Source organism: Mugil cephalus, chromosome 21 (assembly GCF_022458985.1).
Source record: "Mugil cephalus isolate CIBA_MC_2020 chromosome 21, CIBA_Mcephalus_1.1, whole genome shotgun sequence".
In the NCBI taxonomy this organism is placed as follows: domain Eukaryota; kingdom Metazoa; phylum Chordata; class Actinopteri; order Mugiliformes; family Mugilidae; genus Mugil; species Mugil cephalus.
In genome coordinates, this window is record NC_061790.1 from 19,425,402 (window position 1) to 19,447,427 (window position 22,026).

Here is a 22,026-nt window from a genome sequence, read left to right on the forward strand (position 1 = left end):
TACACAGTGTAAAAGCACTAAGGTGAGCACTAAGGATTTGACAAATTTTGCTAAGAACTAAACAAAATACACTTCTTTGCCAAATATGATAGCAAAAAGCATAAAATAAATAAAATGGAAAAGGACACTTTTGGCACGAGGTCATGGACCAGATCATCAGTACCAGGCAGCTACCAGGGGAGGAGGTGGAGTCCTGTTTAACGGCCAGTCTAGAAATGACCATACACATTCACTTCATCTGTTTGGCAAAGCAGAAATGAAGAGCAGCAGATATGCATCTGACACAATTAGCCACACATCTTTTCACCAGTTCCATTTATTTCATAATGCCTCGCTCACTGTCATATACTGTACCTCCAGTCCTGATCGTTTAGGGAACATCTCCAACTACAATCAGTGGTGTGTGTGTGGTAAATCAAACTCAAAATGGGGATTTTAAAAGTAAGACTCGTCAAGTCTTCCATTTCTAAAACAGAATCTCAATGAGAGGCAGAATTTGTGTATCACCAGAATTAACAAAGTGATTGTGCAAAAATACTTGAGGGAAATGAAACGCCAAGAAAAAAAAAGAAAAGAAATTACATGTCATAGTCTCACGTCATAAAGCTGCTGGGAATTTTTTTTTTTACATAATCAGCTCACTAACGCACATCTCTCCTCTTCAGAAACCATTTCAATAATGTCCAGTACATTTAAAATATATGTTCTTTTTTTGTTTTATTTTTTAGCTTTTATCATTACTAGATGTAACATAAAACAAGCACTTAAAATGCAGGCAACTCCTAAGGCAACATGTGAACTAAAAACAAACTAGATACTGTATAGGGAGGTGTAGGCTCCTCTATTTCATCCTTAATGACATTCCCAGACCAGATAAAAGAAGTCCTAATGCAAAAATTACACAAGAGCTACCATACAAAGTGAACTATAGAATAGAAAAGACAAAAATATTGACACGCAAAAACAATACTGAACTCAAATGAAAAGGGGATCCATGGCTCCTGGTGTTTGCTTTGGAAGCTCAGAGTGTTTTTAAGAGCATGAGAAAAATATGAGCAGAAACTCCAAGCTCTTCCTTCTCCCATCTGACCCGTGGACTGTGGAAGGGCTCATGCTCAGGATTAGAAAATGAAGACGTAAGAGATCAGTACGTCAAATTAAAAGGGGAGGTCTGTTTTGCCTAAGGGGGATTCCACGCATGAACTGCAGAACAGGCTTTGAACATCCTCACTGCTTCTACAACTCTGCATACAGCTCACACTTGAAGCTGAAACAGCCCCCGCCGTGGTTTTCACATTCTGAGGAGGATGGCGTGGCTGTCAGCTGCTGAGGAGTGCAAACACACACCGCCCAGAGCCCCTGAGAGCAAACGCGGACAAACACACAGCCCACACTCGGAGGACGTCACTTATCCCCGGACACCCTGAAAGCGCGGAGGCAGCTCCTGGGCTCATTAGGATGAGGGAGCAGTGATTGTTTGGTCTGGGTTCACAGAAGACACTGTGAGGATGTGCAAATGTAAGTAGAGAGGACAGAAGTCTTCCTGCTGGGTCTACGGTGCAACATGCAGGACACAGTAGAGTGCAGGTCTCTTTACAAAGCTGGGCTGGGAGCAGTATGTGTGTGCAGAGCAAGAGAGGGTAGTGTTACTGTACAGGGGTTAGGCATGGGTGAGGAGAAAGGGGAGGAGGGGAGCAGTTTTCATGTCTCATCATGACGTTCCCTGTCTCTTCTGTTGCTGCACCCGGATCAGCTCCAGCTGTTTTTTGCACTTCTGATAGTACGTGGAGAGGCTCTTGTTCTCCTCCAGCAGCTTTTTGTGCTCCTGAACCAGACGGGACGTGTTCTGCTGGTCCTTCTCGTCTTGGTCCAGTTCGGCAATAAGCTCCTTCCTGCACAGACAGGAGAGGAAGACATTATTCAGCTGTAAAAGACTGGTGGGGAGCTGGAGTTTTATAGGAACAGCTGGTCTATATCCACAGATGTTCCTATAAAAAAATTTTATTAAAAACATTCTCTTCCCTGCAGTCGTGCCGAATCTTAATATTTTAACATTCAATAAAAAGGATGTTATATTATTGATCTCTCCAATCTCTAATTTGGATTTGAATAAAATTCAACGTCGTCATTGTCTTGTGACATCACCTTGATGGAGCCTAACACAACTTTTTGTGCAGCGATACTTACTTCCTTTGGATGAGCAGGGCGATCTCTGTTTGCACTTTCAGGTACTCTTGGGCCATCTTACAGTGTTGCTCAAACACGGCCATGGACTCTTTGGAGTTGGGACAGGGTGCGAGGGGCTGAAAATAAAAAAAAAACATTTAAAAGTACATTTAAAGTAGATGTTTTGACATGCTAGGGACATGAGTGTGGTTCATGGCAGACCTAAAATAAACATTTACATTTACATTACATGATACAATACGATCATTTGAAATGTTTGGATCAGCCCAGGCAGCAACCTCCAGGGCTGAATGATGAAGCCCATGCAGAAGTGCAAACATTTGCAGTTCATCGAGTGGCCACTTGAGGCTGGTTGCAAAAGGGAACAAATCCCCATAGACCCCCATGTTAAAAAGCCCAACTTTACAGCATTATTTAACATGTTTACAGCCTGGTTAAAAAAATGGTTTATTTCACTAATCATGACGACTGTACGGGGGTGAATTTTTTTCTAACTCGTTCGATTTTTTATTAATGTTTAAAATTCTGCATAATTAAGGGCGTTCCCACTCTGAGTGACCGGCGGTAGCCTGAGCTAACTGGTAGTGGAGGGTTGGGGGGGTGGGTCTCAACGTCCGACATGACCCCCTACATCCATATGTGGAGTAGAGGCGTGTGGGTGGAGTAAAGTTCATCCATCATGGCGACGGCGGGCAACGGATCAGCCCCAATACTGATCAGGACATCACTAAGATTTCTATTTACCTTCCACAGTTCAGTTTAATCTGACTCACCACTGCTTAGGACTGACAACATTCAAATTAAAGGACTTTGCATACCTGCAGCTGGTGATCCAGGGTGAGATAAGCCATGGGAATGGAGTTGTCTGACCCATTTGTGTCTGAAGAAAAAGAGGAAGAAAGAATTCAAAAACCTTTTTTCTACAACTGTGCAGGAACATCGCTGTTAAGAAACAGCATCGTCCCCTTTTAGGCCTGAGGCTTAAAAGTAAAGCAGCAAACACTCCAAGGTAAAGGACAGAGCAGACAGCCACTGATTTATATCAAATCTTGACGTACTGTGTCCTCTCTAGGTGGCATTGGGAAATATTTTCATTCACACTACTGTGACTGTGGTAGCTGACTTTGATGGAAATGCTGCACTGAGTACCTGTGGGGTCATCGGGAGAGAAATAACCTCTGCCAGTCTTATCAGGGGGCATCATCCTCACACTAGGACTGGAGGACCGGCTGCTGTTCCTGCTCCCCTGGAAAAGGACACAAGCAATAACACAGTCATCACAGCTGCAACAAGTTAATGTTGTTCCAAAAAAAAAAAAAAAAAAAAAAAAAAAAACCCAGCTTATCCAGGACATCATGGAGAAATATGTCAACTCATCGGTTCTATTCATGGTTTTCTGAGTTTGCAATTGGTGGCAACTGGAGTTAAAGTCCAAGATTTTAAATCAAAACTGTTTTGACTGGGACGATGAGATTGGAGACCAACCCTCTAACCACACAATCCAATGACAATCTCAAAAATCTGTGTTTCAACAAATCTACTAACAAAGGACACAGTTTAAGTCAATTTACCCCATTACTACATAGCATCAAAAACCTGGATGTGTGGAATAAAGTCTTTCATTGACTTTGTATCCATAATCAAAATAACTTATTATAATAATCTGTTTATGGTGAACCCAGGTAGTATACCCCTGGGCTTTTGATTTTGGTAAATTCAGCAGTCAATGCATAGCATATGATTGAGGGACCAAAGTTGTTCTGAATTTCCGATGATCTTAAACTCCGATTCTCTCTGGTTTTTGAGCATACCAACAATAAGGACCATCCAATTCTGCATATAGCATTCTTAGATACGGTGGGAAGGTATCATGGTTCAGCTGTGTCATAGAATCTCAAGTAATAAATGCAACACTATTTAGCGACAGGGTTTTGATACTGAATAAAGCAGGGAAGAGCATTTGTCTGAAGCAAAGCGCATGTCTGACTCCGACTGATATGAAGAGAACTGTATAATGCAAATGTATCTGTGATTGCACAGTTCTACTAGAACTAGTGCTAACCTCTCTTTTTTCTGTTCCCTGGAAGTTTTTCACCCAGGCGTGTACTTTTAAGTTCCTGTCTAGATTTTAGCTGTCAGTGGACAAGGATGTATGTCAGTAAATATGTAAATATGTCCTCTTTTACACAGACTCGTTTGTTGCCTCGTCAAAGAAAGAGGCTATAAGACTTCAGATAACACTTCAGTATAGTTACCCTTTATTGGACAAGTTACCATATATGGTCACTTGCACACGCATCACAAATGACATCACCGCCATGCCTCTCTCGAGAACCATGTGGTTTTCACCCAGCCAATCAGCAAATATTAGTCTACATCATGGAACACATTATAGCATTCGACCAATCAGCAGAGGCCCAACACATCTAACTTCCTAGTTTTTCCAATGTTGGAAAATGTTCCTTTACGGCTCTGTTGCCTCCAGATCCATGACATAACATAAAAACTAATGTAAACTGATGTCACATGAGAGGTTCATGCACCATTACCCAGTCTAATGTGAGCGGCAGCTTCCATCTCTACATGAGCTGAGCTGTAACTACTTCATTCAGCACCACAAGCAGTGGCCTAATGTCAATATTTGTACATGTGTAAACAATGTTGTTATGAGTATCTGTATTAGCACTTATGTTCTAATGTTCAAAAAGTGATGATTTAATGTTACTAAATACGTCCTACTTTCAGCTTCTACGTGTTTTCCTTTGTATTTCTTATACATTTGTTTCTAGGACTTTTGTTCTATAATAACACTGGAGTTGAGATTTCAAATTTCCAAGTATTCAAGTCGTGCCATATAAAGGGTAAAAACTTGAAAACACACTGTACGCACTAGGTTCTTGCCTGTGACTACAGGTCCAGCTCTTAATGTACTGGACTTTATGAGTCATGGAATGATGATTAACAAAATATCAAAATCAAAATAGTCACAGAGACCGTTTTTTGAATCTTTTATATTTCACCAAAGCATTACATTGAATATTAGAAATAGAGATCTAAATCAAAAATGCTTTAAGTTGAAAAATGAACAATTAAATAACAAACTGTTTTTCCACTTTACTGATTTTTCGGTCTGAACTGAAATTCAAATGAATGAATGGTACACGGACCCTCCACAATTGTGTTCTTGTGTTAGTACTTTTCAGATGGTCAATAAAACATTTTTCTTTTGGCTCACATGAACTCTGACTCTATCTTCTTTTGATTGTCGTATTTATGTCGCCTTTACTATCTAAAGAGCAAATTATATACTTATCTTCAAACTAGAATATCTCCTTCAATTTGACTCGCATTACATGTTATAAAACAATATGGAATTCAACAATTTCCATGCACGGAGAGGAATAACTGTATATTTTGACTTTGCTGGGTGACTTTTTTTTTTTTTTTTTTTTTTTACAAATAAGTTTAAAACACCAATATTTTAAAATGTCCTTTTAAACATCAAAAAGGTGAAACTCCATCAATAACTGAGTTCTTGTGTCTTACCTGGCTAGGTTCTGTACCAATCCCTGATAGATCCTGAACAGACCGTCGTCTCTGAGGGTCGCAAGTGGCTGTGGACAGGGTGAAAGGACACGCAGAGAAGACAGAATGAGACCCAGAGGAGTTGGGGTAGTGGTGGTAGGGAATTGGGAAAGATGCACTGATGAAACACTCTCTATGTCTCAGCCTGTCACCCAGACCCACTGAGACTGCACCGCCTATACAAGCCTAGTCACATGAGCTGCTGGCTGACCTATATGACAGGTGGGAACAACTGAGGTCTCATACATGGTCAATGGGACCCGATATTGAGCTTTCTAACTGTTTTCTGCTGCCCCGATTAACACTTTGTTGAAACTAGCATCATTTGGGTGGTGTAGGAAGGAACGTCAAATTCACCTTTGTCTTGTCCAATTGTAAGTCAAGACGGCACTGCAGCTCTTACTTTCTCCAAAGTTTTACAGGTTTCACAGACCACCATGAGTATCATTTGAAGGACACACCCCAACAACATAAATGTAGAAAATAAGTCTTTCTGTCCTTGACTATGATTGTTAGATTATTAATAGAGAAGTTGATTCATTGTTAGACTGGACTGTTGCTGCATTGTTCTCAGTCTTCATTGAAAAACTGTCAAACTAACCTCAAATGATATTACATGAGAGCAATAAGCAAACTTGAGCAACGTAGTGAGGCTGCACAACGTTTTTCTTTTCATGTAGTATGTGCACCTCCCAAACTTTACATTTCCTGGACTATATCAACTAGTTACTTCACACCACTCACATACCTGCCTCAGCTTATCTGGTCTAGGCTAACTACAAGTGTCACAACACATAGACATATACATGAACAACCAAGCACTCAGAAAAGAACACAAAGCACTTAATCACCATCCTTGTCATGAAATCTATCACATTTTTCTAATTTAACATTCTTAATACATGATTCATGCAGTTTTACCTAACACAAGCTGTTGGATGAATAAAGATGCTAACGCTGGACTTGTAGCCATCATTTTTTTAGTTAATACTCTATGGCATACATAAACTGGTCCAAGTGCAAACCATTTTGCCGAGTATGTAACTTTTTTTTTCATTTTGTGAACTTCTGTAGTCCAATCATTAACTACGTGTGTCAATGACTACTAATTCTGAACTGTGAAACCTACCTGGAAACCTTCTGCTGTGACATTTGTTGACAGAATGTTCATTGAGTGTTATCCACCATCAAACCTAGTGTATCTAAACTTCTGAAAAACTGCGACATTTTCCCAAAATTGCCTTTTTGGCAATTTTAAATAATAAATAGACAGATGCTAGACCATTCACTAATCCTTTCAAGGCTCCAGTGGCACCCTGAGATAGAACTCAGCCCCCCATAAAACATTTCTGCTTATGCTGCTATAAAACGGCAGCTACCTGAACCTGGTGTTAGAGGGCTATGCATGTACAGTGGTATGAAAAACAGTTTGCCCTCTTCCTGATTTCTTATTTTTAAGTTTGTCACATTTAAATGCTTCAGATGATCAACACATTTAAAACCTTTACTTTTCAGGTTTCAAATAAACATCCACATAGGACATATGAATTAGTCCCATCCACCAACCCCAAGGCTCAAAAAAAAAAAAAAAAAAAAAAAAAGACAAAAAGGGGCACACAGTCAAGACTGTCTATTATCATGGGGAAAAGAATTCTCCAACAGTAGTAAGGAAAGCACTTCCTTCATCCACTGTAAAAAAAGATGGTGCTTTGTCTGACTTCCAGTTGAAGAGGATAAGTCTACGAGCAATCAAAGACGCAAACACTGCTGCGTTTGCTTGCAATTTATTTCGTTTATAGTTGGGGGTGGTATACCAAATATAGAAGTGTAAAAATGAGGAATTACTGTCTGTACGCAAATGTGTGATAGTACAACACATTTAAAGTCGAAGATAACACAGGTAAACACAAAATGCAGTTTTTAAAATTATGGTTTTCATTATTATGGGGGAAAAAAAAAAAAACCTACATGGCCCTGTGTGAAAAAGTGTTTGCCCCCGTTAACATAACTTAACTGTGGTTTATCAAACCTGAGTTCAGTTTCACTAGCCACACCCAGGCCTGATTACTGCTACACATGTTCTCAATCAAGAAATCGCTTCAATAGGACCGGGCTGACAAAGTGAAGTAGACCGAAAGATCCTCAAACACTAGACGTGTTAAAATGTTCTGATAAAGAAATTCAGGAACAAATAAGAATGAAAGTTACTGAGATGGATCAGTCTGGAAAAGCTTTGGGACTCCCAAAGGAGAAACCAACCAATGAAAATGACCCTAAGAGCTCCGTGTTCATGACTCCACCGTAAGAAAGAGACTGGGCTAAAATGGCCTGTATGGAAGAGTTCAAGATGAAAACAGTTGTTGCTGCTTAAGGGTGGTCCAATCAGTTATTAGGATCGGGGAAATTTTTATTTATTTATTCATTTATTTATTTACACAGGACCCTGTAGGTTCCTTTTAATAATAAAAACCTACATGTCAAAACTGCATTTTGTGAAATCAGGACAGGGGCCAACACTTTTTCACACCACTGTACATCGACAGAAGATCATTAACTACCAACTCCATTTTGTACTTGCTATGACCTCCACTAGGCTTCGCTACTTGTTATTATCTACGATGTAGGTCATGGGGGATGGGGGCGAATAGCTATCACTGATTCCCATTTATCAGGCAAGAAAAACACTGTCAGGCAACGCAGGTGTCCAAGGCAGCGATGACCCAATCGGCATTAGGAGATTAGTATCAGGGCAGATCTAAGTATTTTTAAAACGACTGGTATGGCGCTTCAGGAAAGCCCTGTTCTTTAGTGATTTGTTTCAGATCAACCATAAAACAAAACCACATCACTGTAGCATCAAAACATCTTCTTCCTCTCAAGTTTTATTTGGATAACGTAAAAGCTCTCCAAAAACAAGGAAGAAGACAATGAAAATAAATATATATATATTACAGAGTTTATGGCTGTTGGAGGGAAACACCCAGTGTAACTGCTGGAGTTTTGTTTGACTTTTGGCAATGTGCAGGTACAGCGACCTGACTGGGAGGATCTCCATCAGGGTGCCAATGCAGACCATCACATGGGAAAAGTCATACAGGGAGTGTTTTGGTAGAATGAATGCAGATCATTGAGCACTTGGACTGGATTGCAGTATATCCTCTGTTATAAGCAAAACACATTTTCAGTATTGCTGACATTGTCACATGGTTAATAATCGCAATAACATGCATTTACCAGTACACCACCACCACCACCACCCACTACAAGCACCACAAGAAAAAGAAAGAAATAGAATTATGATATTTCTGACAATGTCAACAAAAACTGAAAATGCTACTCAGTGTAAACTACTACAATACATACTAAACCATAAATATTTTATACTGTTTAAAAAAAAAAAAAAAAAAAACTCTAATTTGGGTAATTTCAGATTTATGTGCAAAAGTGAAGTGCAGGCAGTGATATTTGGCTTACCTTTGATAACATGCACCAGTTGACCTTTTAAGTCACTGGATTAAATTAGCCACTCATTCACAGTGTGCCTTAAATGGCTTCAAAATAAAAGCCTCTTCTGACACCCAGAGCTGTCCCCATTCCTTTCATCCGAATCTCTGCTTGTAATAATAGCTCTGACCCTCCATATGAGGGAAATTAATCACAATGACATTTTCAAAGTTAATGGATGAAAAAAAGAGGAGAAAAAAATAAACCATGCTTTCTCAATGTCCTCTGTGCATGAAAGGCAAGGACGAGCTCAAAAGCAGAGAACTGGTGCACTGATTTACTTTTGCTACAATGATCTGCTGAAGCCAAGCAAGGAGGATGACAGAAAGGACAGGAAGACGAATTAGGAAAGGTTCTCTCATGTGTGTCACTTGTTCTGTTAAATGCATTAATTGTCTGCTACATGTGTGTAACTGATACAAAACCTGTCCACATTTTTAAGGAAGATAAACTAATACTTACACTCACACTAGTGAAAATTAAATCATTCAACATAATAGTCCAGCACTAAGTGTACCTGGACTATACATTTTATGGTGTTTTGTTAGTCTTAACAACATTTCAGCTGATCAGAAAACTCTCTACTGCTTGATAAAGTGGTAACTCGGTTCAAGTCGACAGTAGACGCAGATATCTCGAGAAAATATCTGAGGCTGACGTTTTGGTGAAAATATCCATTTTCGGTTTGTTTCTGTTTGCTTTATTCTTCTTTAGGGACTTTTGGTAGGGTACGTTACTGCCCTCTGCATCGATAAAATAATTTACCACAACCACTCTTCAGACTTTGCATTCCACAGTCCTAACTAGAACGTATTTGTTTTCACCAGTGCACATGAACTGACCATTGAGTCCAGATACGAAAGAACGGCAGCAGAAACCTCCAGTACAAACAGGCAAGGAAACTCTGGTGTGTGCTACTCCAGTACCAGAAACTGCTCTCAGACACACACGGATTGAAAAGAAAATTGAACATGAATTAACTTCATGGATATCTATATCCTGTGAGGAGTATCTTCTTAGGTGACACACAAGAGAGAGCCAGGACAGCAAACCATGGGGTAAGCCAAGCCAGCTTCACCAGGTCACCAGAAAGCCCAGGGGTCCAAGTGATACCTGTGATGACGATCTTGGGGACATCCAGAATGGTTCCGAATGATGCAGTTTTACGATGGCCTCGCTTATGTTGGGGACGTGCTGCAAAAACACACATACACACATACAGCTGCGTACACAACAAGCATGCAGACTAAGACAGACTGGGAGCCCACAACTGGACTGGAAATGTGGGCCGCAGACATGCATAGCACACAGTGTTCATGCAACAGAACATGCACCCCAGCCATTCCAGGAGTTGTGGAGTAGTACTGCATTGACTGACAGCAGTCACTGCACTACATATCTCAGCACAAGCAAAGGCAGGCCCTCAGAGCCAATGTTATTTGGGGCAACAGCAGAATCTGAAGACAGAGATGTCAATGCTTCAAATAGAGAGATATAACATATTCTATTTATTAAAGCTACATCAAAGTCAACAAAAAACCCTAACAAGCAATCAAATTAAAAATATTCATGGAGGTACTGGGAGCTCCTGAGGTTTAATTTCACCTTGACAGGACGACTGCATCTGCTGCTTTCTGTTTGAGCCTCTAAAGGAGGGGAGATGGCTGACGGTTGGTTCTGGCAGGCCATGGTTTTCATGGGCATATCAATGTACAGAATGAATCTTCAACTCAAAAATGATGAAATCACATGAAAAAGAAACTGATTGGGTGCCAGCACAGAAGCTTGTTGTGCACTTGGAAAGGTGCAGTTCCAACATAATTAGGTACAACTGGGTGCCATTCCTGTAGAACTTTTTGAGTTCCAAAAATGTCTGCTATTCATGTGTTGCTTTGTTTATTATGTTGCATTACCTGGAGGTGCAAACGGCAACTTGGTCTCCAGCTCAGACAGGTCAGCGCTCATTCTTTTGCTGTCAGAGGAGGCCGGGCATTGTGTTCGTGCAGGCAGACTCTCAACGCTGCCTCCTCTGGACAGAGGCAGAGTCCTTAACGGGTCACCCTGGAAGAACAAGAGAACAGCTTCATTGTGACAAGAGTTTTTAAATAGACCGACTTAGTTTGAATTGACTTTTGTCAAGTTCCATAATTTTATTTATATCACCAAATCACACCAGAAGTCATTTCAGGTCACTTTTTCTATAGAACACATCTGGGCTGTGTTGTTTTTAATAAATAATAAGGTTACTGATATCACTGAATTTCTTTCATTTCATTTTCTTCATCGTGCGCTTCTCCTCTGCTCTCTATTTTCACATCGACAGAGCAGACACACACACACAAATAAACAGGTGAACACGCATCTACAGCCAGAACGTCAGAATAAAGGGAGACTAACGGGGTTAATGTGGTACTATACGGTGGATAGAGGAGCTAGCCCTAGTAGTCAATGAGCTAACCATGGGGCTAAGTTAGCATGCTGAGGCTGTGTTAAACATGCTGCTGTTTTTTGACTGACGGACCCTTGTATGCCACCAGTGTCTCTGCATGTGTTAACCGACTTGTGTGTAGCTATAGTGGTGTTGTTATATTTTAGTTTTCTGTTTGTTTTCTGGTTTTCTGTTTGCTGTGTGTGCTACCGTGGACCGTTTAGCCTGTTGTCTGCTAACTGGTACAGTGTTATAACATCTTTGTGTAAGAATCTCTATCAACATATTTCAATATATCAAAATATTCTCAACGTGGTTTGAGATTTTATCAGTTAACCATGTGCACTGGTGGAGCTTCAGAAGCTGCTCTTCTATTCTACCGATATGATAAACGACTGCAGACGCAACCATGAGCCTGATGAGTTTGTCAATAAAGTTGATTAATGTACCTGCCTGATGCTAGTTCAGGTATTGCAATACAGTCTGTGATTTATACTATCAATGGTGCGCACACAAAATACCTGGGGGCCATTCTGATAGATAATACAATACAATTGACCTCAAGTTTGACATGTGTGCCATAGGGAGACAGGGTTTGATGTCAGAGAGGAAGTATTTCTCCTGGCTGTACAAAACCCCTACTGGTGGGAGATGTATAGAGATATATAGAGATAAAGACGGGGATAGAGAGATAGAGATACAGATAGAGATAGAAAGACAGACAGAGTCATATCACCAACTGGCTCCTTGCATGCCACGTTTGCTGGGGTCAACAGCCAAGCATCATCACAGATAAACATCTACGTATCGGAGCCAGTAATTCCTCAAAGTGGACAGCCGCTTTGAGTTTTGGCAGGATAGCAAAAGCTAACTAAAGAATCTATTTCTGTGCACCATGCAGATGGATACCAAGTGACTTTTAAGCATGGCAGGTAATTTTATAGACAAGAAAAGGACATTTTTTTTCTTTAATTAGACTCCTGTAATTAATTTCCCCCCATATTATATGGAAACGACAATCTCTGTGTAGAGGTCAAAGTTTGTCCTTACCTTTGGCTTGAAGTGAGGTGGAAACTGAGGTGTAATCTTGATTGTGTCATTGCTCCCTTGAGAATCACTGTGCTCCATGTTCGCATCACTTTTGTTGCTTGTATTGGTGCCAGTGTAGTCCACATAAGAACCTGCAATTTAACAAGACGCAGGCCAGGAGACATGTTTACTTACATTCTTAACATTTACAGTATACTGTATACACCATTGGGCATTGTGCTACTTTTCCAAAATCTGTACTACGGAGATGTAGAATGCAAAGTTGGCATGTTCTATAGAGCAACAGATATAAATGAGAAATGTGCAGTTGAAATAAAGAGAAATTATCCTTTAAGGGCCTTATTTTTTAGCTACACAACCTGTACTGGTTGCAGAGTTGCTCTGTCCGTCATCTGAATACTGGTATGGATACTGCAGGGGTTCATCAGATCCTGGAAAGTACTGCAAGGAGAAGTTAAGATCAAATTAAGACAATTCTGCAGATCTAATGATCAGAAATGAAGAAAAATGCATGGATTTCTGCCACTGTATTTTCTGTATGCTTTCAGGTCACGCTTATTGTTTTATGGACTTGCCAAGTCCACAAAGGAACATCTTGAGCATGGGAAATATCAGTTGGTACAATAAATAGATTTTTCATGAGTTATTTGTGTCTAGACCAGTTGAACTTACAGACACATGTGAAAGCTAGTGGTCTGCTATGCCTCAAACAATGTGAAGTCACCTGTGGACACATTTTTTCCAAAGCTGTGGCTGAGCCTGACACTGGGTCCAAAGATTTCATATTGATACCTCATGGCTGTCAGGGTGCTGTTATCTAGCCTGTAGAGATCTGTGTGTCTCCATGAATATGTCTCCTCAGACCATCACTGACCCACCACCAAACCGGTCACGCTGAACAATGTAACAGGCAGCATGATATTCTCCACAGCTTCTCCAGCCCCTTTCAAGTCTTCACATGTCCTCAGGGTGTTCTACAGCAAATGCCAATTGCGCCAGGCAATGAGCACAGGGCCCATCAGAGGATGCCAGCCTCATGAATTCTGTTTCTGATTGTTTGGTCAGACACATTCACACCAGTGTCCTGCTGGAGGTCTATTTGTAGGGCTCCGTCAATGTACATCCTACTCCTTGCAAAAACGAGCAGAGTAACTGTCTGTCTCCTGGAATTTCCTCCATGCTCTTGAGAATGTGCTGAGAGATACAGGAAACTTTCTGGCAATGACACTGGTGTGACACTGATGTGCCACCCTGGAGGAGTTGGACTGCCTGTGTTACCTCTGTAGGGTCCAGGTAACTGCTACCTGTGGTGACACTGACCTTAACCAAACACAAAACTAGTGAAAAACAGTCAGAAAAGATGAGGAAGGAGAAGATGTCAATGGCTTCCACCTGTAAAACCATTCCTGCTGTCATTGATGTCCCACTAGTGGAACTGCTGTTAATTTCATCAACACTAACAGCCCCCTCTGCTACTCAACTGACCACATTAATATCCCAGACTTTTCACTGACTTGATGCTATACTCTGATTAAAAAAAGTGTTCCAGTTGACGCACAAAACAAAACAGAATTTATACAATTACATATTCATTATGAACGAATATACGATATTCATTAAACTATCTAGGTGTTGGTTTCTTCAAACATAAATCCTATGGCCTCAACTAACAAAGCAAATGTCAATATCAGCAAACCCAAAGGGTGACATTTATTGATCCATTCAGGGTACCTTCATTAGATGAGTCATGATTTTCACTATCTCCTCCATGGAAGGCCGCTGAGAGGGGTCTTTAGACCAGCAGCGAGTCATAAGACTCTCAATGGGCTTGGGCAAATTCTTGATCAAAGGGGGTCTTGTACCTGATTAGAAATAAAAAAAATAAATGAAGTAATCATTCACACACAACCAAGACAACAAATAATGTCCTCGTGCTTATCATTCAAGACAAGATAACGCTCCTAATGAATGCCAAACGCCTTGCTTCCTGTTGCTCAAGTGAGTAATGACTCAGGTATGCAGATTAAGAGGTGTACAATGTTAAACTTGTTCCCAGGTATTACGTTCCATTAGCATTTTCTTCCATTCATCTCTGAATAGGAATAAACTGCAGGGAGTGTGGGACAGGACAGCATGTCTTTAGGCATCCAATGGCCCCAAAACATACAACAAACCAACAGCTTTTGACTCACCATTGTGCACAGCCCACATAATGCGGAAAGCTGGTCCTCCAATTTCATCAAAGGGCTTTCTGCGAGTGATCACCTCCCAGAGAATGATCCCCCAGCTGAACACGTCACATTTCTCGCTGTAATTGCTGCCTGCAAGTACAGAACCCACAGCAACACTTAGGTCCTTTTCAAACTGGGGAAAAAGTTCAATTTGACATTCCTGACTGACTGGGAATCCTCTGTGGCACATTTAAAAAGAGAGCAAGAAATGTGCAAAGGAGGCAAACTAGCTATTAGCTCATCACTGTTTTCAGAAGGGAGCAGCTGTTTTTTTTTTTTATTCTTTTTTTAACCAAGGAATAGCTCCTGTGTTGCTTAATTACTGCATATTTTATTGCAGAATTAAAGTGCACATCACACACCTATTCTAAAGTTGCTGCACTAAGACGTTCTGGTAATCTTTCACGCTGATGCAAATTAGCTGCGAAGAGTTCACTGAGAGGGCAAACACAAGTTGTTTAATTGCACTGAAGTCTTGTAACTTGTCTCCAAAAACAAGATAATGACTATGCATTCATTCATCTTTCCTCCTGACCCCCTTGCCAAGACCACATCTCATAATGTACAGACACATTAGGCCCCTGGCTGAATTAAAACAACAATGTGCACGAAAGTGTCCCCAGGGAAATAAAGTTACTAGAATTATTCCATTCATCTTCTCAGCACGCCCAGGCCCCGACCATCAATAAAGCAGAAGAGTATGGTACTGTATGCTGACTCAAGAACTAACACTTCCATGCTGGAAGCACTAAACTGGAATTAAGGTAAAAAAGGGGCGAAGCAAAACTGGGTGCAAGAAAGAGCTCACATAAATCCGTTAACTAGTAGTGATTCTGCTTGACCTCACAGAAACAAGGACATTTATAGACAGTGATGTTGTAATCTAACTTAGTTACTTTTTCTTCCTTTCAAATGAATAATTAGTAAAGTAAATAAGTCACTTTTTCGAGGAGTACTCAGTAATTACTAGTCGGATTACTTTTCCAAGGTAACTGTGACATCACTGCTTATGAGTGCTTTTTGGTTAAAAAAAACTCAAGAGGGCAGGCCAAAGGTTTTCTAATAACTGGAATGCCACCTATACTTGCCTTCAAATACTTCTGGTGCCATCCATGCTGCACTTCCCTTGTTGTTGGTCATGTGTGTCTGAATGTCACATGCTGTTCCAAAGTCACATATCTTCAGCACAGTGCCTCCTGCCACTAGAAGCAAACTGAAAAAAAGAGGGCAATAATATATATTTTTTTAAACCAACAAACTACTAATACTACTACTACAAATAAAAATAAATATGTCTCTCTAAGACACCCTGAGATTGGATAAAAATCCCAGTTGTTATAGAGCAATTATGCACACCGATAAATAAATAAGTTGACAGTTTGCCACCGTGGGTAACGTTGTCGTTCCTAGAAACCACACAATAAATCTAGGTATCAGAGCGGCTGGTAATTGCCAGGGGATCCTGCCAGGGTTTCTCTTTCCAACGCAACAGAGTAAACAACTTCTGTGGTCAAAACAGAAGTTGTTTAGTCGATAAGGCTACACTGGGATCGAACAGATTTTAAAGAACAAAAATAATGAAAATAAATTACCTACATAAATTGACCACAAGTGTATATATACATGCATTATATACATACATACAAATTCTTAACTTTGCAATCTGTTTACATTGATATGTCAAGAAGCTTTATCTTCTTAAAAGACATGACCAAAAAGGATGGGGAAGAATTAAAACACTCTTCCTCAGTCTCTTCTGTACATTGTTACAACGTATTCTAATTCCCAGCAGGATGCAATACCTGCACACAAAGGTCTTGCGTGATAACACATACAAGAAACAACACACTTTTGACAGAAAAGGTTACGATGCTACGCAGAGCAACTGGTCTAACCGATGTTAAAGTTTGAATAGTCAGACTTAAAGGAATTGGCAGTGGAACAGGAGACCAAAGTGTGTGAGGTGAGGAGGAGCATACTTGGGTGGCTTGAGGTCCCTGTGAATGAGAGCCTTTGGTTTCATGCCATGGAGATAGGCCACGCCCTGGGAACACTGAAAACACCAGCTCATGGCATGGGAGGCAGTGTAATAGGGGAGGGGTTCAGCACCATGCAGAACTGTGGACAAGAAAACACAGTCACAAACACCACCACCACAGACAACAGACCTCCAGAGGAACCAAGCAGAAAGCTGGGCCCTGCAATGATGATATTCAGGACACGGTCATACGCACTGAAGCACGCCCATACAGCTCATTATATTCTCCAGAAGGGAAAAACAGTATTCACACTTCAACCATATAACAAGTTATGGCTTCACAGAGCAGCTCAAAGAAGTAACTTTGACATAGATTTTATAGCAGGATACCAGTGACACAGCAGTGCCACGTATTATTGGAATTGAGATTCTGCTAAGCCTTCCACTTTCCATTTTGTTGGTAAAATGAGCAATTCAAATTCTGATTTGTTACAACTTGTGTCTTACATTTGCAATCTATGACGGATCATTTCCTAAGCAAAGAACTTGCTGATGTCACAGCAACTCAGTCCAGTACAGTTAAAATGTGGACAATCTGCCAAGTTGTAAGAGAGCCAGACTAAAATATCTTGTTTTAAGGTAAGTCTCAATATTGATCCGTCGCTATGCACACAACCATTCCATGACAGAGGAGTCAAAGGATAGCTGTCTAGCTGTCTGTCTGTGAGCATGCATTTCAAAGGGGTACTGCAGGATAGTGTTTGGAGAAGCAGAACCTGGGTGCTGCCTCGTGTTTGGCCACCGCTCAGAGGAAGATCACTACCGAGTGTACAAAAGGGTGGGCTTAATGCAAAGAACAAATTTTATCACAAGGAGAGGATTTAACTACCCTGACTAGTGTTTTAATACTGAAGAATGATGAAGTTTAGTAGCAGTTAATGATGCTTTAAACACTACAAAACTGTCTTTAAGTGAAAAAATAACATTGGCAACTACATTTTAAGACCTTTAAGAGTAAAAATGATAATTCTGTGGTGGTTTCAGTCTGTTCCATAATCATCTAAAATATGACTCATTGTCTGCATCCAAGATACTCTACCATTAGTGCAGTGTGTGACACATCACTATTTTCAGGGTACAGGAAGGAAAACAATAAGATTGTACTGCTCGTCAGTGTGCAAAGACAGGGTTTTAAGGAACTGAACAGGTGGCTGATCATGCAAACAGTGGAAGGGATAATCGAACAGGGCTGCTTCTCATGTCTGTGCAAGCATGTGCTCATTTCATCAGAGATGAAGCAAAACAAAATGCTAGCATCAACTAAAATAGCTGTGCCTTTTCCTTTAGACCATGTAGACTCACCATTGTACAAGGATCCACCTTCAGCATATTCCATCACAAGGCAAACCTGAGAGTGAAAGTAGACCTCTTGTCATTCCAACCTTTTTGCAAAAAAACACCTATTTAGGACATTATCCAAGGTAAATCGAATGCTGTTCATGAACATTTTGGAGCTCATGGTCTTGGTCTCCTTTGAAAGCCAAGACTCTGAAGTTTCCATCACAAAAGTCAGAATCACTCTAAGTGGTATTGTTCTTGTGGAATCAAAGTTGGCACACAGTTAAAAAATAAGAAGTTGTTGGGTTCGCCTGAAAATATGTTGGCTGTGTCGGCTGTAATGGTTGAATCCTGAAATCTCTTTTATCAGTGAAATCAGAAGACACTTACATATTGCATGCAGCATTTACTCAAATGGAACTTGTGAACAGAGCTCTAATTGGTTCAAAAAGCTACTGCTGGCCCTTATACGACCCAGCGGATAAAAACAGCCAATACAAAGACCACACAGGAACATTCCAAGTTACTTACAGGATTGTTGCATGAGCCATACAACTTCACAATGTTGGGGTGATTCACACGTGAAAGCTGTCGGAGCTGGAAAAAAAAGGAAAAAAATATTCCATCTGCATGCATACAGTTGGGAACCTTGAGTACACAAATATTTATCACTGAGCATGTAATTAGAGGAGGGAGACAACTCTGCCACTGCTCACGTCACTGATATGAAACTGAGCAAACAAAACAGAGTCATTAAATCTAGTGTCAACTAAACATGTTGTAATAACTCTACATTAAATGCATATACTCACTGTTCAGCTCTGTTATATATATATATATATATATGCTCTTGCCATTTTTTATTTTTTTAAAACTATTTTTGTTTCTGATGTTGTGCTTGTTGGGAAGGGGAACTACAAAGGTACCTCAACGATGAAGGCTTTCCTCTCCGATTCGCTCTCAATTGTCTTGATTGCAACATCCTTGCCTTTCCATTTGGCTTTGCAAACGACCCCAAAAGCTCCTCTCCCCACCACCTAACATAGACAATAAAGTTACAACGACCACAAGGTATATCGCCTGTGCTCAAAGTAAAAAAAACATAAATAAAATAATAATAATAAAAAAAAAAATACAGCATGAACTAGATCTTGTTACTGCCAGCAGGCACAACAGTAAACAAGACCTACCTCCTCGACTTCAATGTCCTCATAATTGATTTCTTCAAACGGGTATCCTGGCGGTGTTTCAAGCATTTCGGCGGATGGTAAAGTTAGAGACATTACTAGCTAGGGCCAGCTAGTAACTTACTGGGGGGAGAAAGAAACAAAAACACAAAATCAAGTGTCAGACAGAGGTGGTGTCATCGTTACAACTAAATTCAGTCCTGATATGCGTGCAGACGTCGATAATAATGACACGACTGTACATAACGAGCATGCAATTAAGTACGTTTGCTGCTTTAACACTAATACAGTTTTTGCGCATTCTGTCGAGAGCTGTCAAAGCAGGTAAGCAGCCATCAACTGTCACCTACGATGCACTGAATGTAGCTCGCTAACTGCATAGCTTAGCTCGCGGTGCTAACTTTAGCTCTCCTGAAAAAACAACGCTGGAAGTTTGGAGCGCTACCAATTTGGCCTTTTGCGAACACAACGCTGAGTTACACACACCACGGAGTCGCCGCAGACCACAATTACCACCTTAACACACTACAGTTGTCCAGTTAAAATAAGACAACCCAGGCCTTACGGGTACAGCTAACCCACTTGCGTTAGCCGAATGACAGGCCTAGTTAACGCTAGCTACCGGGACTTAGCTGAAAAATCTAACCCTTCGCAGTTGACTTGTCACCAGAGCCGGCTCGGCATTCACGAGCATATTTTCTACCACTCATGAACTGAAATCCGAGGGATAGCGTCCATTTTTTCGAAACAGTCTTTCTCTATCCACTTGACAGCCACACATAACTTTTTTTCCCCCCACAACTCGTCTAGCAGACTTGCTACTAGGAGTGTATTTTTATTCTTCAGGAAGTGAGTGCGCACTGCAATTGTGTCCCCCGAACTAGTGATGGACGGATCGATCCAAATACTGATAATAACGATACCAACGCTTGGGGTCGATGTTCATCTTTACGACTGAAGTGATAATTTTGTACATTTTGTTTATTAAAACAAATACTGAAAAAACAAAAACAAAACAAAACAGATATGAGCAATATGAGTTTTGAAGGTCTTGTAGTTTTACCGACAATTGCAAGACCACACAGGCACTTCAACGTGTATATGAAAAAACTGTGTTTTGTGTGTGAAGTGGCATTGTTGACAGTGACCACATGGATAATTGCCAGGACGTATTATGAAACTGTGAAGTTGAATGAGGGGGGAGGTTCGCTCTGACCAACATATTTCACAGATTGGGGGATCATTTGTATACCACTAGAGGAGGTTTGGGAAAGCAGTTCTTCAATGCAGGATAAGTCTTAACAGTGTTTTTTGATTAATGTTTTTGATGAAACAAGTGAATCCTGAATAGAACATAAGACTCCATTATCTATTCTTTTGGGTCTGGATTTTGTAAGGCATTCAGTTTGTGACATATTAGAGACACCCGAGGCAAGCATCCTGGATCCAAGTTTTCTTATCAATCCTTTGTCTCAAGCGTTTTTCAAGTTTTTTAGTCTGTATTTTAAAGTCCTCATCTGAGCTGCATATCCATGTGATGGGGTTGAACTGCGACATAGGGATGTTTTTTTAAAGAGGGGTTGGATGGTATGAATCTCCATGTAGTTGAGTTTCTGTCTGTAGGTTTATAGTACAGGTCTGTTTTGGAACTGTTGTTGCCTTTGGTCATCAGAATGTCTAAAAAGTTAATTTTATTGTCATCAAATAAGGATGTTTCTTTTTAGAATTGATGAAGTTGTGAAATTCTTCTAACATTGTCTTTGGAGCTGTCCTCATCCAAATACCAGTGTGCATTTTGGATCACCAAAGACTGATGATTTTTCAATTTATAGAGTTCAGCACGTTGTACTTTAGTATTTCATTGATCACTTTATATTCTCTTTTTCTTCTTAATAAAAACAAAAATATCCCTCTCTACCAAATGGCAGTAGGTGTCTTGAGAGGAGTTTCTGTGTTTTGGAGGAATGAATTTGAATTTACAACTGAAGCGAGCCAATGTGCGCAATAGTTAGGAGTTACAAGTTGCGCTGATGGTAGGTTATTGTAGATCCCTCTCCAGAATTTGCATAATTGGCCATGTGATTGTAGTGGACACTGAAGGGCTGTATGCAAGAGGAAAAACATTTGGGGAAGAGACAAAAAGTGAGTAAAAACACCCTAAATAATTAAAACTACAAATTAACTTGCTTCTGTCAATTCTTAATTATTATTTAATTGTATTTTCAACCCTCCTCTTTTGTCCGGGCTTGTGACCGGCAAAAGTGATGCAAAACAGATCCTCTGGCAGAGTATTTTTTAAGTGTATTTTTTCTTAAATTTGGTTTGGTTTGTTTATTTTAGTGTGGTGATGTTAGGAAGAAAAGAAAAAAAAATGTTATAGTGGGACGGCTTAGCTCAGTATGTCACAACAATCATTAACTTTGTGATAAAAGCACAAAACTTGGTGTCGGTGGGTATATCCAAACAAATCTGGATATTGGGTCCACAGCCGTATATTAGAAAAAGTCTGGTCTGGATGAATACGGGAGATTGAGGGGA

At 40.3% G+C, this 22,026-nt stretch overlaps 1 protein-coding gene across 2 annotated transcripts; it reads right to left on the reverse strand.

Annotated features, from left to right (window-relative positions):
• Nucleotides 1-300: 300 nt before the first annotated feature.
• On the reverse strand, nt 301-20,345 carry map3k7 (mitogen-activated protein kinase kinase kinase 7). Of its 2 annotated transcripts, XM_047573575.1 has the most exons (18): nt 20,135-20,345; nt 19,492-19,611; nt 19,228-19,338; nt 18,833-18,898; nt 18,326-18,371; nt 16,965-17,103; nt 16,074-16,198; nt 14,947-15,075; nt 14,486-14,616; nt 13,114-13,195; nt 12,755-12,885; nt 11,190-11,337; nt 10,390-10,470; nt 5,734-5,801; nt 3,337-3,433; nt 3,006-3,067; nt 2,188-2,303; nt 301-1,892 (listed from the first exon to the last, which is right to left on the reverse strand). In XM_047573575.1, the coding sequence occupies exons 2-18, from the start codon at nt 19,582-19,584 to the stop codon at nt 1,712-1,714; spliced, it is 1,806 nt and encodes a 601-aa protein (XP_047429531.1). In that variant the 5' UTR covers nt 19,585-19,611; nt 20,135-20,345; the 3' UTR covers nt 301-1,711. The 2 variants fall into 2 exon arrangements, with proteins under 2 accessions (XP_047429531.1, XP_047429532.1); XM_047573576.1 differs by lacking the exon at nt 10,390-10,470 and having other exon boundaries at nt 20,135-20,344.
• Nucleotides 20,346-22,026: the final 1,681 nt, after the last annotated feature.